The 19,165-nt window shown below is 43.9% G+C and overlaps 1 protein-coding gene across 2 annotated transcripts in view; it reads right to left on the minus strand.

The window, feature by feature from the left end:
- The window catches only part of LOC134987616 (zinc finger protein 271-like), a 79,637-nt gene that overhangs the window by 52,498 nt on the left and 7,974 nt on the right, over nt 1-19,165 (minus strand). For both annotated transcript variants that reach the window (XM_063950505.1, XM_063950504.1), the window contains exons 2-5: nt 11,678-11,828; nt 11,225-11,416; nt 8,125-8,203; nt 7,908-8,005 (exon numbers count right to left, since the gene is read on the minus strand). In XM_063950505.1, coding sequence (XP_063806575.1) covers nt 7,908-8,005; nt 8,125-8,203; nt 11,225-11,416; nt 11,678-11,828 — 520 coding nt within the window. The remainder of the gene's footprint in view (nt 1-7,907; nt 8,006-8,124; nt 8,204-11,224; nt 11,417-11,677; nt 11,829-19,165) is intronic.

Genomic DNA, 19,165 nt, shown 5'->3' on the forward strand with positions numbered 1-19,165 from the left:
ATTGTATCATGCCGCCGCACAGCAGGCACCAGCGCTCCCGTCGGGTCTGTGTCCCGCCGCCCGCCCGCAGCCAGCACCAGACAGGCTGCCGCCCGCCGCCTCTGTAACACACTCAACGGCAGCCCGGCTACAAGGGAAGGAGCAGGAGGGGTCCCGGCCGAAGAGGGAGGAGGGTCCGTCCCTCCCTCAAACGTATTAGTCGGTCAGACTCTCAGGTCTCACTGGCTGCTGCTGCTGGCTCTCTACAGCGCCTCCACCTCCACACGTCCTCGGTCCTCCTCCTATAATAAAATGCTGCTGCACAGTGTCTTGTCAATCAGGAAAAGGAGGGAGGGGCAGCTAACTCAGCCCCTCCCCCTTCCTGTTTATATTCCGCCTCTCCCTCAGCTTTCTCTCTCTCTCTCTCTGTGTTTGGGTGCCGGGGATCTGACAAGCATCACTGTGATAATAAGAGGGAGGGAGAGAGAGAGAGGAGCTGGAGCTGCTGGTCATTCCCTAATTTCCCTATGTGCATGGTGAGTCTCCATTTGCTTGTATTACTGCCTGCAGCAACCCTCTCCCTCTGGTAGGAATTAGGTGTTTTAATTGTGTTGCATCACATGTATATATGTGTGTGTATATATATATATTTTATATTGTGTGTGTGCATAATTTTTTTTATTTTTCTTATGAAAAAAATAATATTTTTATATTGAGTTTCATCTCTTGCCTCTGTATCACCGATACCATGTGTTTTTCAGCCGATAAAGATGGCCTCTAATTTGATACTGCGTTAATTACCATCAATCATTAATCGCAATATCCGTGTTTTCACCTACCGAAGCGGCACCGCAGCTTTTTGTATATCCCCCCCCCCCTTGTCTGTTTCTATATTTTGCCGTTTTAAGTAGTTACATCACCACCACCTGTTAGGGGTCTCCCTTACTCCATTTCCGCACACGTCGTTGGTAAAAGGCTAAGCACAACTCATATCGTGATAGGCTGTATGTAATGCAGTACAAGACGGCTGGGGTGCCAAGACTCTGTACAAATGTGTATTTTATTTATTTTTTTAGCGCCAAAAATTTACACGGGAAATGATTGCATCTTTTTGTTTAAAAAGTACGCGTTTGGCCGTATTCTTGGTGCTCCAACCGTCTCGCACTGCATTACATCCGGCCCCATGGGTTCAAAGAACGAGTAACGAAGCGCTACTGCGGCTCCCTCTACTGCCCGGGAATCGTCTCTGACGCTGCACTGAGGAGCCGGAGCCAGCGGAGAGGGTAAGTATCTTTCTTTCTTTCGCCGTAATGTGTAAAAAGGGGACGCTGTCTGCCGTTATGTGTAACAAGGGGACGCTGTCTGCCGCTATGTGTAACAAGGGGACGCTGTCTGCCGCTATGTGTAACAAGGGGACGCTGTCTGCCGCTATGTGTAACAAGGGTCGCTGTCTGACGTTATGTGTAACAAGGGGACGCTGTCTGCCGCTATGTGTAACAAGGGTCGCTGTCTGACGTTATGTGTAAAAAGTGCACGCTGTCTGCCGTTATGTGTAAAAAGGGGACGCTGTCTGCCGTTATGTGTAGAAAAAGGAATCTGTCCGCTGTAAGGTGTAAAAGGGTCTCTACCTGGTGTAGTGGTGCTACTGTGCGGCGTAATTTAAATAATGGAGACTACTGTGCACCGTTTTATGAATTGGTATTATTTTGTGGCCACACCCCTTCCCCACGAAGCCACGCCACTATGTATTTTTGCGCGCGCCTACGGCGCGGACTGCCCCTGTTTTGCATGCAGGGGTGGGGCTCCGATGCCGTTTCTTGCACACAGTGCTAAAATGTCTAGTTACGGCACTGTTGCTAGGTATCCATTTCTCTGGCCCTGAGCAGGTCCCCCTCACCAAATACTCTCCAGGGGTGAGGGGGTGGACTTGGATGGGATGTGTGTGTGTGTGTGTGTGTGTGTGTGTGTGTGTGTGTGTGTGTGTGTGTGTGTGTGTGTGTGTGTGTGGCAAAGCATTTTGTCGCACCTGGGCCCACCGCTCGCTAGTTCTGCCACTGGCCTATATATGTTAGAAACTCCAGGAAGATGTGTGTTAATGCTGTGCTGAGAGCTTTTGGGCTATTGAAAAAAAGCCTTAAAAAAGGTTCCTGGGAAGTAAGTGGATGTGAGAGAGAAGGGAGGGCTCCAGCCAAAAGGCCCATTTCGGGTCTTTAGTCCTTCAGCCTGAGAGCAGGCTAATAATAACTTGCACCTACATATGCTGTGTCAGGGCTTGGCTCGAAGCTCCCTACCTGAGGACACAAGCAGCAGGCTTGTTATTAGATGGTAGTACAGCGCATACAGTATGGTCGGTGTTTGTGGTAAGGGCATTAGATCCTACCGCTCAGAGAGGGGAATCTATAATGTTTAGTTAGTGCTCAGTTGGGCTAGGATTTATTTTAATGTTTTGTTTTTGTACTGCACAATAAAACTAACCACGGCTAGATTGTACAAATACCCTGGACTGGTGTGCTGTTTTCCTGGCTGCTGTGTGTTGGGAGTTGTCCATCTACCCCAAGAGAGGGCACACCTATGCTAATCTACTCACATATGAGAAAGACATGGATCTGATGACTATGTTAGTACCCTACTTCTAGCGCTAGGACACTGCAACCAAACATTTTGTGTCATCTCTTCTAGGCGCGACCTATTCAACTCAGGAAAATTCTACATATCGGGCACATAGATGGCTGCCTCACCCGGAACATTTAGTGGATGGAATATATAAAACGTGGAATATTATTACCACAAATAATAGATTGGGTATTAAATGCAGGAGGTCAGGATGCTGGCTGTCACATGACTGATCGCAGCAACCTGATATTGACAATTCCAACACTGGACAGGGGTAAGTATTATACCTCTCTCCCTTACCCCCTCCTGGTGTGTCGGCTATGGCCAAAATAACTCCACCCAACCCTGTATTATGCTTTTTGGCTCTCTAGGTTTCTCTCTCTCTCTCTGGTTTTCTACTTGCTGTAATATTAAATCCGGTAAGGGCCATATCAATATCCCAGCACTTAGAATTCCAGTGGTCAGAAAACCCAAAGCAGAATCCCGACACCTGATTGTTATGTGGTCTAACCCTAAACCCATCTCTGTGCAGCCTAACCCTAACCATCCCTGGTGGTGGCAATACCTAACCCCCCCCTTCCAGCAGCCTAACCCCCCCTCCCCGCAACCTAAATCTAACTATCCCCTTTAGTACCTAACCCTAAAACCCCCTTCTTAGTTACTAATCCTAACACACCCTCCCCACAGCCTAACCCTAACCTACCCCCAGTCAGGAATCCGCATTCTCCATCGCATCACTTCCAGTGAACAGGCGTCTCCTGGCTTCAGATTCCAGCCACAGGTCACTACTTCCATCTGCAGTAAGAGACTTTCCTCAGGTGTGCACCTAATTATCAGCATTTCATCCTGTGCATTGTATCCAGCATTTAACTCTCTTGCTGAGTTAGGACAGTCTCCTGCCTGGGCCGTGCTAGGCCAAAGTATTTCTATGTTATAGAGACTGTGTGCTTTTACAAAATACCGGAGTTCTGCTTTTCTTCAATTATTACTACAGTACAGTACAATACGAGAGGAGCCATCCACCTGGATCCAGACCGCCATCCCCTGCCTGTGATTGCCGCTGCAGCCAGTGCCGGCCCGACCATCACGCGGAGTAGAGGGCGCCATGTTATGGAGGGCGCTGCCGCTCTACTCGACTCCCGTGGGGCCGCCTGCCAGCTGTGTGTGGAGTCCATGGCATTGGACTCCGTGCAAGCCCAGGTGCTGCTGCGCTCCGAGGGTGAGCAGGAACTCTGCATAGTTCCCTCCCCCAGCAAAGGGACACACTCCCGGCCATTAGAGATGCGATGAGCAGTTCTGCAGAGGGAGGGAGAATCGATCACAGCCGCCCCCCCCCCCCCCCCCCCTCCTCTCTCCCTTTCTTCCGCGCTGTGTGTAAAGCACAAATGGGAAGAGTACGGCAGCAGGGAGCTGCGTTGAGATACTGCAGGGCGTCAGCAGCAGTTTCACAGCACCTTCTTCTTGCACCACTGGCTCTCTGCACACCGAAGACGCTGAAGCGTGGCCAATATCATAGTTCCTGCAGAGAGTGGAGTCCTGTCCCTGGTTACCAGCCTGGGGAGGTGAGGTTGGCTATTTGGGGTCTGCTGGCTGCAGGGTAACATGGAGGTTCAGTAAGGCAGGGTGACATGGGGTGCAGGGTGTCATGGGGGTGCAGTAAAGCAGTGTGCAGTGATGGTAAGTGCTGTATGGCTGAGTGCAGGGTGACATGTGGGGTATGTAGTTGTGATCCCGGTGTTTGGCATCCCGACAGTCAGAATACAAGCGCCGGTCCACGGCAGATTAGAAATAGTAGCACCGTGTTCATAGGAGCCGCAGTGCCGCCGACCACAGCCGCCTCCTCCTTGCAACGCTGCCGCCCCTGCCTCCTCTTACACTACGCCGCCGCCGCCCCGTCACCGCCGTAAGTCCTTCTCTGCCTCCTCTGGACCACATCGCAGACAACAGCATCCTCAGCACCGCCGCTGCTAAATCGGTAATCTTACCCTGCTGTCTTTCTCTCTCCCTAGTCCCTACTGTATGCCCTTACTGTCCCTCTCTCTGTCCCTATGTCCCTGCTGTCCCTCTCTCTGTCCCTATGTCCCTGCTGTCCCTCTCTCTGTCCCTATGTCCCTGCTGTCCCTCTCTCTGTCCCTATGTCCCTGCTGTCCCTCTCTCTGTCCCTATGTCCCTGCTGTCCCTCTCTCTGTCCCTATCCCTGCTGTCACTCTCCCTGTCCCTCTGTCACTCTCCCTGTCTCTATGTTCACGCTCTCTGAATTTTGTCTCATTCCATGTGGTATAATGTGAATTTCGGCTCATACCGTGTGTTATAATGTGATTTTGGCTCCCACCTGTCACGAGCCGGGTATCTGGACGCCATTACCTGCCGTTTAGGTGTCTTCTGAGACTGGCCCAGCGTTCCAAGTCCGGATCCCTCCTGTCATTCTGAGACACTACCACAGCGGCGCCATGTTTGAATCCAACACCGTTACTGTGTTATTACTGCAGGGTCTCAGAATAGTGTATCATGCCTGCCGCGGCCTCTGCTGCCATCCAAGTGTCTCAGCATATAACAGTCATCTGGCGTCTCCTGTCCTCCGCGGCCGGCGCCGCCATTATCACTATGTTTGCACATTTCATTTCAAACTAGTTTTCCCTCCAGGTTCCAGCATGGGCGCAGCCATGTTGGATTTGATCACATGCTCCAATTCCTCCAATCCACCGTCTCTGGAATCTGCATAATTGCCCAGCCAATGCCTGCATAGCAGCAGGTATAAGTATCCTGTGTCTGGGCCAGATAGATGTCAGTGCTTTGAATGTCATACCTTGTTCCAGTCTCTCTCTCCTGTGGCTTGTTTCTCCAGGTTCCAGTTCCTGTCTCCAGCATCCACAAAGAGACCCGCACCTGCCCACCATCCTGCGGTGCAGCCTGACTCTACAGTCCTCCGTGGCTGTCCAGTTTCCAGCTATCTACTATCTGCTTCCAGCAGCCAGCTTTCAACAGATTCCAGCTTCTACCAAACACTGGTGCAGATCCAGCGGATCCTATCTTACCAGCAGTATCCACTACCACCGGTAATCATCTATCAGCTATTCTGTTTCTACGCTCCCAAGCATCTCACATCATCCACTCTGTGTTTTATCACCTGGCTGGTTCCATCCAGCATCCACTCCGTGACTTTAGTACCTGGCTGATTCCATTCAGCATTCACTCTGTGTTTCATCACCCGGCTGATTCCACTCAGCATCCACTCCGTGTCTTACCACCTGGCTGGTTCCATCCAGCTGATACAGCAGCATACTCAAATTACAGATTCACCTGTTACAACTACTGGCATGTTCCTCGGCTATCTCCACTACTACAACCAGGCCTGGTAAGGTGATTCCATCAAAGGACTTTTACATCTGTTCTATGCCTACCAGTGCTCTGAGATACCTCCTATGGTTATGTGATCCAGGAACTGTGTTATTTGCCACTGTCTTTGATTTACTTTGAATGCTGCTTGTTATTACACGGAGTCTGTTAATAAACTTTTATTTTGAATTTTAAACTGGTTGTCATGGTCACACCTTCGGGTAATCATTCTGCACTTACATGTCCAGGGGTCTGATTAATCCTCCCAGGTTTAATTTCATCTCAGCCCCTACAACTGAGGCTTCCTCCCGTCAGCCTAAACCCTCAGTCGTGACACCACCGTGTGCTATAATGTGAATTTTGGCTCATATCGTTTGCTTTATGTGAATTTCGGCTCACACCGTGTGGTATAATGTCAAAGGGGCACCAGTACCAGATAGTATAAGGGGTCCTACTATTGTGGTGCATAATGTGTATAAGGGGTATATGGAGTGGTAAACTAAACTGAATGACACCTTTTCCAGAGGGCGTAACCTTCACTTTTGCATACCCCCACTTAAAAATTTCCCCTTCGACCACTGGCTACAAGTGACCTGTCTAAGGTGGCTAGAAGTTAGGGGCGCCAAACTGAGATTTTATCTTGCACCCCCAACCAAAAAACATTCTGACACCCCTATTCACAACACTGTCAAGCAGATTACAGTATCGTGAATAAAGGCACTGAAACGTTGCTGGGACATATTGCGGTAGTAAGTGTATTTCTATATCTGTGAGTGCTGCACCTCCGTCTCTTATATACTTGTTCATTTGCGGGCACCCAGACCATTATACAATACTTGGGACAGCCGGACCTCTGGTGTTTATGTGTATGTGTGTATGTATATATATATATATATATATATATATATATATATATATATATATACACACACACACACACATAAATATATATATATATATATATATTCTTTTTTTTAAGAAAACAGAAAAGCTTTTGCATGAACCCGAGTGCCCTCCCTGAAATTGCCAATTTCAAACCTTTTCATGTACTTATGGGCAGCGCTCCACGGATTGCAAAGAAGTATGCACATAGCAGAAATAGCTTATCAATGTTTCAGGTGCTGTAATACTGCATCTTACGATGCATCTGAAACGTTGTTAAGCTATTTATGCGTATGTGCATACTTCTTTGAAATCCGTGGAGTGCCACCCATAAGTACAGGAGTCTATCTATCAATATCTATATATAATATATCCAAACATTTCCCTAATCATAACCCCCAATACCTTATACCAACCGTAATAGCCTATCCCTAATACTCTACCCCACACCCCTAACTAACCCTAATTCCCTAGCATAAACCACTAAAACAACCCTAATGCCATATCCCAAATATCCTAACCCAATCCAGTAAACTAACCCCTAACCCTAGTATGATTACCACTAACCAAACCCTGATACTCCTTTTCACCTCAGGCGTTGGGTATTGAAGTGTGTGTGTGTGTGTGTGTGTGTGCGTGTGTGTGTGTGTGTATGTGTGGGGAAGGGGGGGGGGGGGGGGGAGGGCAGCAGCGGAAGATGTGCCTAGGATGCTGAGAAACCTTGCACCGGCCCTGACTATCCATTGTATATCATCCCATCTGTTTCCAACTACTATGTCACCTCTGACACAATAAACACCAGTGCTTATGCGCAGGACTTTTATCAAGCCTCCTTGTTTTATACACCGCACCAGCCCTGACCCACTAGTGCCCCCTCTGGGAACAGACAAAAAACAGAAACCTGACACCCCCACAGCCTAAATCTAATCCTCCCACTGCAGCCTAAAACTGGCCTCGCCCGTAGCCTAACCTTTCCCAGCCCCGTCACACTTATGATTGTGCTATGTGAAAATAATAATAATTGTGCTGTTATTAATATTATTATTATAAAGGCAGAGTCACTTTGGTATATTGGCGAGACCCTAAATCCCACCTACCTGATCCTCCTGTGGGATCCTGTGATTCTCCTCTGTACAATCCTGGGAATACAGAGGACGGGGACATCTCTCTGGGGTATCTCTGTTACTGGGCCCATCTGTAGGAGACACACAGTGACTGAGTACAGTGTATATATGTGATTATCAGATGATGTGTGAATATAGGGGTCCCCCATACCTGCTCTCCCCAGTACAATACATGACAGTCTCCTCTTACCCAGTGATGTGAGGGGCCGGTGATTCTCCATCATCACGTCCTTGTACAGACCCCTGTGTTCCTCTATATACTCCACCTCCTGCATGGAGACATAGACAGTGACATCCTGACACCTTATAGGAACCTGACACACACAGTGATACAGTCATCACCCAGACACGTCCCCCGGTGTTACCGTATAATGTCCCATTCCCAGCAGTCACCTCTCCAGTCATCACCCAGACATGTCCCTTGGTGTTACTGTATAATGTCCCATTCCCAGCAGTCACCTCTCCAGTCATCACCCAGACACATCCCCCGGTGTTACTGTATAATGCCCCATTCCCAGCAGTCACCTCTCCAGTCATCACCCAGACACGTCCCCTGGTGTTACTGTATAATGTCCCATTCCCAGCAGTCACCTCTCCAGTCATCACCAAGACACGTCCCCTGGTGTTACTGTATAATGTCCCATTCCCAGCAGTCACCTCTCCAGTCATCACCCAGACACGTTCCCTGGTGTTACTGTATAATGTCCCATTCCCAGCAGTCACCTCTACAGACATCACCCAGACACATACCCTGGTGTTACTGTATAATGCCCCATTCCCAGCAGTCACCTCTCCAGTCATCACCCAGACACGTCCCCCTGTTACTGTATAATGCCCCATTCCCAGCAGTCACCTCTCCAGTCATCACCCAGACACGTCCCCTGGTGTTACTGTACATTGCCCCATTCCCAGCAGTCACCTCTCCAGTCATCACCCAGACACGTCCCCTGGTGTTACTGTATAATGTCCCATTCCCAGCAGTCACCTCTACAGACATCACCCAGACACATCCCCTGGTGTTACTGTATAATGTCCCATTCCCAGCAATCACCTCTACAGACATCACCCAGACACATACCCTGGTGTTACTGTATAATGTCCCATTCCCAGCAATCACCTCTCCAGTCATCACCCAGACACATCCCCTGGTGTTACTGTATAATGTCCCATTCCCAGCAATCACCTCTCCAGTCATCACCCAGACACATCCCCTGGTGTTACTGTATAATGCCCCATTCCCAGTAGTCACCTCTCCAGTCATCACCCAGACACATCCCCTGGTGTTACTGTATAATGCCCCATTCCCAGCAGTCACCTCTCCAGTCATCACCCAGACACATCCCCTGGTGTTACTGTATAATGTCCCATTCCCAGCAGTCACCTCTACAGACATCACCCAGACACATACCCTGGTGTTACTGTATAATGCCCCATTCCCAGCAGTCACCTCTCCAGTCATCACCCAGACACGTCCCCCTGTTACTGTATAATGTCCCATTCCCACCAGTCACCTCTACAGACATCACCCAGACACATACCCTGGTGTTACTGTATAATGTCCCATTCCCAGCAGTCACCTCTCCAGTCATCACCCAGACACGTCCCTGGTGTTACTGTATAATGTCCCATTCCCAGCAGTCACCTCTCCAGACATCACCCAGACACATCCCCTGGTGTTACTGTATAATGTCCCATTCCCAGCAATCACCTCTCCAGTCATCACCCAGACACATCCCCTGGTGTTACTGTATAATGTTCCATTCCCAACAGTCACCTCTCCAGTCATCACCCAGACACATCCCCTGGTGTTACTGTATAATGCCCCATTCCCAGCAGTCACCTCTCCAGTCATCACCCAGACACATCCCCTGGTGTTACTGTATAATGCCCCATTCCCAGCAGTCACCTCTCCAGTCATCACCCAGACACATCCCCTGGTGTTACTGTATAATGTCCCATTCCCAGCAGTCACTTCTCCAGTCATCACCTAGACACATCCCCCGGTGTTACTGTATAATGCCCCATTCCCAGCCGTCACCTCTCCAGTCATCACCCAGACATGTCCCCTGATGTTACTGTATAATGTCCCATTCCCAGCAGTCACCTCTCCAGTCATCACCCAGACACATCCCCTGGTGTTACTGTATAATGTCCCATTCCCAGCAGTCACTTCTCCAGTCATCACCTAGACACATCCCCCGGTGTTACTGTATAATGCCCCATTCCCAGCCGTCACCTCTCCAGTCATCACCCAGACATGTCCCCTGATGTTACTGTATAATGTCCCATTCCCAGCAGTCACCTCTCCAGTCATCACCCAGACACATCCACTGGTGTTACTGTATGATGACACATTCCCAGCAGTCACCTCTCCAGTCATCACCCAGACACGTCCCCTGGTGTTACTGTATAATGTCCCATTCCCAGCAGTCACCTCTCCAGTCATCACCTAGACACATCCCCCGGTGTTACTGTATAATGCCCCATTCCCAGCAGTCACCTCTCCAGTCATCACCCAGACACGTCCCCTGGTGTTACTGTATAATGTCCCATTCCCAGCAGTCACCTCTCCAGTCATCACCCAGACATGTCCCCTGATGTTACTGTATAATGTCCCATTCCCAGCAGTCACCTCTCCAGTCATCACCCAGACACATCCCCTGGTGTTACTGTATAATGTTCCATTCCCAGCAGTCACCTCTCCAGTCATCACCCAGACACGTCCCCCTGTTACTGTATAATGTCCCATTCCCAGCAGTCACCTCTACAGACATCACCCAGACACATACCCTGGTGTTACTGTATAATGTCCCATTCCCAGCAGTCACCTCTCCAGTCTTCACCCAGACACGTCCCCTGGTGTTACTGTATAATGCCCCATTCCTGGCAGTCATCTCTCCAGTCATCACCCAAACACATCCCCTGGTGTTACTGTATAATGACACATTCCCAGCAGTCCCCTCTCCAGTCATCACCAAGACAAGTCCCCTGGTGTTACTGTATAATGTCCCATTCCCAGCAGTCACCTCTCCAGTCATCACCCAGACACATCCCCTGGTGTTACTGTATAATGTCCCATTCCCAGCAGTCACCTCTCCAGTCCTCACCCAGACACGTCCCCTGGTGTTACTGTATAATACCCCATTCCCAGCAGTCACCTCTCCAGTCATCACCCAGACACATCCCCCGGTGTTACTCTATAATACCCCATTCCCGGCAGTCACCTCTCCAGTCATCACCCAGACACATCCCCCAGTGTTACTGTATAATGTCCCATTCCCAGCAGTCACCTCTCCAGTCAGCAGCTGAATGATCTTGTTAGTGAGTTCCAGGATCCTCTGGTCATTGTGTTTCTCATGTATCTGTGAGTGAGGGGGAGGCACCGTGATGAGGCTCTGGGCCACACTTAGTCCAACTGACACATGGGGATGGCAGCAAGGTGTCTCACACTCACCGGATGTCTTCTTCACTATTGTGTAATCCTGTGTATTGGGGAGACACAAATTATCACTGTATACACTCAGATCCCCTCCCCAGTCATGTCCCTGTATTATTACTAAAGATATTTGATGTCAGTGTGACACTCTCAGATCCCCTCACCTCCCCAGTCATGTCCCTGTATTACTATAGATATAAGTGATGTCACTGTGATGCTCCAAGATCTCCTCACCTCCCCAGTCATGTCCCTGTATTATTACTATAGATATACGTGATGTCGCTATTATGCTCTCATTGTCTCTCACCTCTCCAGTCAGCAGGTAGATTATCTCCAAAGTGATATTTAATATGTTTTCTGTCATCACATTTTTATCCTTGTCCATCTTCAGATGATCAGTAACTGGTGTTTTATTGTCTATAGTTTTACTCCCGTAGGTATATTTCTCCTCTTGCAGCCTTGCAAAAAAATAAAAATAAACAAGGTATTTATGAAGATTATTTGACATAATCTTTATTTTCAAGTCTTTTTTTTTTTATTAAACCTGGGCAAACCTGCTGTGTAACCTCAGCTGCCCCAGCTCTGATCTGTACTATTATACTTACCCACCTACAGGTCCCCAATCATTATTCATCAGGGTCCAATTTTATAACGGACGCAACAATACAGAAAGTCCATGATTACAATATCAGGATGTGCATAACACACAGCGCACAACTCATCATCCAGGGTTTATATGTGATGTACAGAGAGGACCTGTATCAGGAAAATGCACCAGCCACAGATTTCACTATTATACGCGCCACGTACAGATATATAATACAGCACAGTATACACACACTGCACCACACAGAGGTACGGCAACACAGGAGGGATTATTACATGCGACTGAACCCAAGAATAGGCCATGTAGAGATGTCTTGTAATCGCTGTAAGGTCCTGTGGGTCCAACACTCTGACCTGGGAAGCTAAGCAGCGCTGAGCTCGGACTGACTGTGGATGGGGGACTGACCGAGTGATCACCTGGAGGGTCTGTTTATCACCATAGACTATGAGGCGTTATATGCACTGATATAGCGCTGCTATTATTCTTATGCTGCTGCTGAGAAACTGTACCATATATGTATTATTAACAACACTATGACCTATTAGGCTGGGCTAAACTTATTATTATTATACTTTTTTTTATATGGCGCAACATGGCATCCGCAGCGCCCAATTATGAGGGAAGAGGACCCTGCTCTTCAGAGCTTACATTCTATAAGGGAGGGGCACATAGACAGGGGTAACACAGATGGACTAGGAAGTGATCAGAGGGTTAGGACGAGATTTGGCTGGGTTTGCTGTAGTAGTGGGTCTTTCAAGTTCTGTAGAGAGGTGGAGAGTCTGAGGGGGAGAGGTAGAGAATTCTAGAGAAAGGGAGCAGCACGTGAGAAATCTTGGCGATAGGAGAGGGAGGAAGTAATCAGTAGGCAGGAGAGTCGGCGGGCATTAGCAGAGGACGGGTGGGAGTGTAAAGGGAGATAAGGTCAGAGATGCAAGAGAGAGAAGCTTGAAGGGAGTTAGGGAGGACAGTCAGGAGATTACAGTAGTCAAGTCTAGAGATGACCAGTTAAGGTGTGTGTGTGTGTGTGTGTGTGTGTGTGTGTGTGTGTGTGTGTGTGTGTGTGTGTGTGTGTGTATTTGGGAAAACCTACAATTAAGGGAAAAAAGGGGGAGGTGGAGTCATGAGAGGTGACACAGGTCAGACAGGTACTGTAGGATGACAGCCAGGAGGGGGCAGTATCACACAGACTAAAGGAGTAAAGGATTTGCAGTGTATGAGGTATAACAGGGATATAATATACAGTATAATACAGATCAGTGATGACATTGCTGTGTGTGTATATTACAGTGTATGAGGTATAACAGGGATATAATATACAGTATAATACAGATCAGTGATGACATTGCTGTGTGTGTGTATATTACAGTGTATGAGGTATAACAGGGATATAATATACAGTATAATACAGATCAGTGATGACATTGCTGTGTGTGTGTATATTACAGTGTATGAGGTATACCAGGGATATAATATACAGTATAATACAGATCAGTGATGATATTGCTGTGTGTGTGTATATTACAGTGTATGAGGTATAACAGGGATATAATATACAGTATAATACAGATCAGTGATGACATTGCTGTGTGTGTATATTACAGTGTATGAGGTATAACAGGGATATAATATACAGTATAATACAGATCAGTGATGACATTGCTGTGTGTGTGTATATTACAGTGTATGAGGTATAACAGGGATATAATATACAGTATAATACAGATCAGTGATGACATTGCTGTGTGTGTGTATATTACAGTGTATGAGGTATAACAGGGATATAATATACAGTATAATACAGATCAGTGATGACATTGCTGTGTGTGTATATTACAGTGTATGAGGTATAACAGGGATATAATATACAGTATAATACAGATCAGTGATGACATTGCTGTGTGTGTGTATATTACAGTGTATGAGGTATAACTGGGATATAATATACAGTATAATACAGATCAGTGATGACATTGCTGTGTGTGTGTATATTACAGTGTATGAGGTATAACTGGGATATAATATACAGTATAATACAGATCAGTGATGACATTTGCTGTGTGTGTGTGTATATTACAGTGTATGAGGTATAACAGGGATATAATATACAGTATAATACAGATCAGTGATGACATTGCTGTGTGTGTATATTACAGTGTATGAGGTATAACAGGGATATAATATACAGTATAATACAGATCAGTGATGACATTGCTGTGTGTGTATATTACAGTGTATGAGGTATAACAGGGATATAATATACAGTATAATACAGATCAGTGATGACATTGCTGTGTGTGTGTATATTACAGTGTATGAGGTATAACTGGGATATAATATACAGTATAATACAGATCAGTGATGACATTTGCTGTGTGTGTGTGTATATTACAGTGTATGAGGTATAACAGGGATATAATATACAGTATAATACAGATCAGTGATGACATTGCTGTGTGTGTATATTACAGTGTATGAGGTATAACAGGGATATAATATACAGTATAATACAGATCAGTGATGACATTGCTGTGTGTGTATATTACAGTGTATGAGGTATAACAGGGATATAATATACAGTATAATACAGATCAGTGATGACATTGCTGTGTGTGTGTATATTACAGTGTATGAGGTATAACAGGGATATAATATACAGTATAATACAGATCAGTGATGACATTGCTGTGTGTGTGTGTATATTACAGTGTATGAGGTATAACAGGGATATAATATACAGTATAATACAGATCAGTGATGACATTGCTGTGTGTGTGTATATTACAGTGTATGAGGTATAACAGGGATATAATATACAGTATAATACAGATCAGTGATGACATTGCTGTGTGTGTATATTACAGTGTATGAGGTATAACAGGGATATAATATACAGTATAATACAGATCAGTGATGACATTGCTGTGTGTGTGTATATTACAGTGTATGAGGTATAACAGGGATATAATATACAGTATAATACAGATCAGTGATGACATTGCTGTGTGTGTGTATATTACAGTGTATGAGGTATAACAGGGATATAATATACAGTATAATACAGATCAGTGATGACATTGCTGTGTGTGTGTATATTACAGTGTATGAGGTATAACAGGGATATAATATACAGTATAATACAGATCAGTGATGACATTGCTGTGTGTGTATATTACAGTGTATGAGGTATAACAGGGATATAATATACAGTATAATACAGATCAGTGATGACATTGCTGTGTGTGTGTATATTACAGTGTATGAGGTATAAATGGGATATAATATACAGTATAATACAGATCAGTGATGACATTGCTGTGTGTATATATTACAGTGTATGAGGTATAACAGAGATATAATATACAGTATAATACAGATCAGTGATGACATTGCTGTGTGTGTATATTACAGTGTATGAGGTATAACGGATATAATATACAGTATAATACAGATCAGTGATGACATTGCTGTGTGTGTGTATATTACAGTGTATGAGGTATAACAGGGATATAATATACTGTATAATACAGATCAGTGATGACATTGCTGTGTGTGTATATTGCAGTGTATGAGGTATAACAGGGATATAATATACAGTATAATACAGATCAGTGATGACATTGCTGTGTGTGTATATTACAGTGTATGAGGTATAACAGGGATATAATATACAGTATAATACAGATCAGTGATGACATTGCTGTGTGTGTGTATATTACAGTGTATGAGGTATAACAGGGATATAATATACAGTATAATACAGATCAGTGATGACATTGCTGTGTGTGTATATTACAGTGTATGAGGTATAACAGGGATATAATATACAGTATAATACAGATCAGTGATGACATTGCTGTGTGTGTATATTACAGTGTATGAGGTATAACAGGGATATAATATACAGTATAATACAGATCAGTGATGACATTGCTGTGTGTGTGTATATTACAGTGTATGAGGTATAACAGGGATATAATATACAGTATAATACAGATCAGTGATGACATTGCTGTGTGTGTGTGTATATTACAGTGTATGAGGTATAACAGGGATATAATATACAGTATAATACAGATCAGTGATGACATTGCTGTGTGTGTGTATATTACAGTGTATGAGGTATAACAGGGATATAATATACAGTATAATACAGATCAGTGATGACATTGCTGTGTGTGTATATTACAGTGTATGAGGTATAACAGGGATATAATATACAGTATAATACAGATCAGTGATGACATTGCTGTGTGTGTGTATATTACAGTGTATGAGGTATAACAGGGATATAATATACAGTATAATACAGATCAGTGATGACATTGCTGTGTGTATATATTACAGTGTATGAGGTATAACAGAGATATAATATACAGTATAATACAGATCAGTGATGACATTGCTGTGTGTGTATATTACAGTGTATGAGGTATAACGGATATAATATACAGTATAATACAGATCAGTGATGACATTGCTGTGTGTGTGTATATATATTACAGTGTATGTATGAGGTATAACAGGGATATAATATACAGTATAATACAGATCAGTGATAACATTGCTGTGTGTGTGTATATTACAGTGTATGAGGTATAACAGGGATATAATAAACAGTATAATACAGATTAGTGATGACATTGCTGTGTGTGTGTATATTACAGTGTATGAGGTATAACAGGGATATAGTATACAGTATAATACAGATCAGTGATGACATTGCTGTGTGTGTATATTACAGTGTATGAGGTATAACAGGGATATAATATACAGTATAATACAGATCAGTGATGACATTGCTGTGTGTGTGTATATTACAGTGTATGAGGTATAACAGGGATATAATATACAGTATAATACAGATCAGTGATGACATTGCTGTGTGTATATATTACAGTGTATGAGGTATAACAGGGATATAATATACAGTATAATACAGATCAGTGATGACATTGCTGTGTGTGTGTGTGTGTGTGTGTGTGTGTGTGTGTGTGTGTGTGTGTGTGTGTATATTACAGTGTATGAGGTATAACAGGGATATAACATACAGTATAATACAGATCAGTGATGACATTGCTGTGTGTGTGTGTGTATTACAGTGTATGAGGTATAACAGGGATATAATATACAGTATAATACAGATCAGTTATGACATTGCTGTGTGTGTGTATATTACAGTGTATGAGGTATAACAGGGATATAATATACAGTATAATACAGATCAGTGATGACATTGGTGTGTGTGTGTGTGTGTGTGTGTGTGTGTGTGTGTGTGTGTGTGTGTGTGTGTGTGTGTGTGTGTGTGAGTGTGTGTGTGTGTGTATTACAGTGTATGAGGTATAACAGGGATATAATATACAGTATAATACAGATCAGTGATGACATTGCTGTGTGTGTATATTACAGTGTATGAGGTATAACAGGGATATAATATACAGTATAATACAGATCAGTGATGACATTGCTATGTGTGTGTATATTACAGTGTATGAGGTATAACAGGGATATAATATACAGTATAATACAGATCAGTGATGACATTGCTGTGTGTGTGTGTATATTACAGTGTATGAGGTATAACAGGGATATAATATACAGTATAATACAGATCAGTGATGACATTGCTGTGTGTGTGTATATTACAGTGTATGAGTTATAACAGGGATATAATATACAGTATAATACAGATCAGTGATGACATTGCTGTGTGTGTGTATATTACAGTGTATGAGGTATAACAGGGATATAATATACAGTATAATACAGATCAGTGATGACATTGCTGTGTGTGTGTGTATATATTACAGTGTATGAGGTATAACAGGGATATAATATACAGTATAATACAGATCAGTGATGACATTGCTGTGTGTGTATATTACAGTGTATGAGGTATAACAGGGATATAATATACAGTATAATACAGATCAGTGATGACATTGCTGTGTGTATATTACAGTGTATGAGGTATAACAGGGATATAATATACAGTATAATACAGATCAGTGATGACATTGCTGTGTGTGTGTGTGTATTACAGTGTATGAGGTATAACAGGGATATAATATACAGTATAATACAGATCAGTGATGACATTGCTGTGTGTGTGTGTGTGTGTGTGTGTGTGTGTGTGTGTGTGTGTGTGTGTGTGTATATTACAGTGTATGAGGTATAACAGGGATATAATATACAGTATAATACAGATCAGTGATGACATTGCTGTGTGTATATTACAGTGTATGAGGTATAACAGGGATATAATATACAGTATAATACAGATCAGTGATGACATTGCTGTGTGTATATTACAGTGTATGAGGTATAACAGGGATATAATATACAGTATAATACAGATCAGTGATGACATTGCTGTGTGTGTGTGTGTGTATATTACAGTGTATGAGGTATAACAGGGATATAATATACAGTATAATACAGATCAGTGATGACATTGCTGTGTGTGTATATTACAGTGTATGAGGTATAACAGGGATATAATATACAGTATAATACAGATCAGTGATGACATTGCTGTGTGTATATTACAGTGTATGAGGTATAACAGGGATATAATATACAGTATAATACAGATCAGTGATGACATTGCTGTGTGTGTGTATATTACAGTGTATGAGGTATAACAGGGATATAATATACAGTATAATACAGATCAGTGATGACATTGCTGTGTGTGTGTATATATTACAGTGTATGAGGTATAACAGGGATATAATATACAGTATAATACAGATCAGTGATGACATTGCTGTGTGTGTGTATATATTACAGTGTATGAGGTATAACAGGGATATAATATACAGTATAATACAGATCAGTGATGACATTGCTCTGTGTGTGTATATTACAGTGTATGAGGTATAACAGGGATATAATATACAGTATAATACAGATCAGTGATGACATTGCTGTGTGTGTATATTACAGTGTATGAGGTATAACAGGGATATAATATACAGTATAATACAGATCAGTGATGACATTGCTGTGTGTATATTACAGTGTATGAGGTATAACAGGGATATAATATACAGTATAATACAGATCAGTGATGACATTGCTGTGTGTGTGTATATTACAGTGTATGAGGTATAACAGGGATATAATATACAGTATAATACAGATCAGTGATGACATTGCTGTGTGTGTATATATATTACAGTGTATGAG

This window comes from Pseudophryne corroboree, unplaced genomic scaffold (genome assembly GCF_028390025.1).
Source record: "Pseudophryne corroboree isolate aPseCor3 unplaced genomic scaffold, aPseCor3.hap2 scaffold_1012, whole genome shotgun sequence".
NCBI lineage: Eukaryota > Metazoa > Chordata > Amphibia > Anura > Myobatrachidae > Pseudophryne > Pseudophryne corroboree.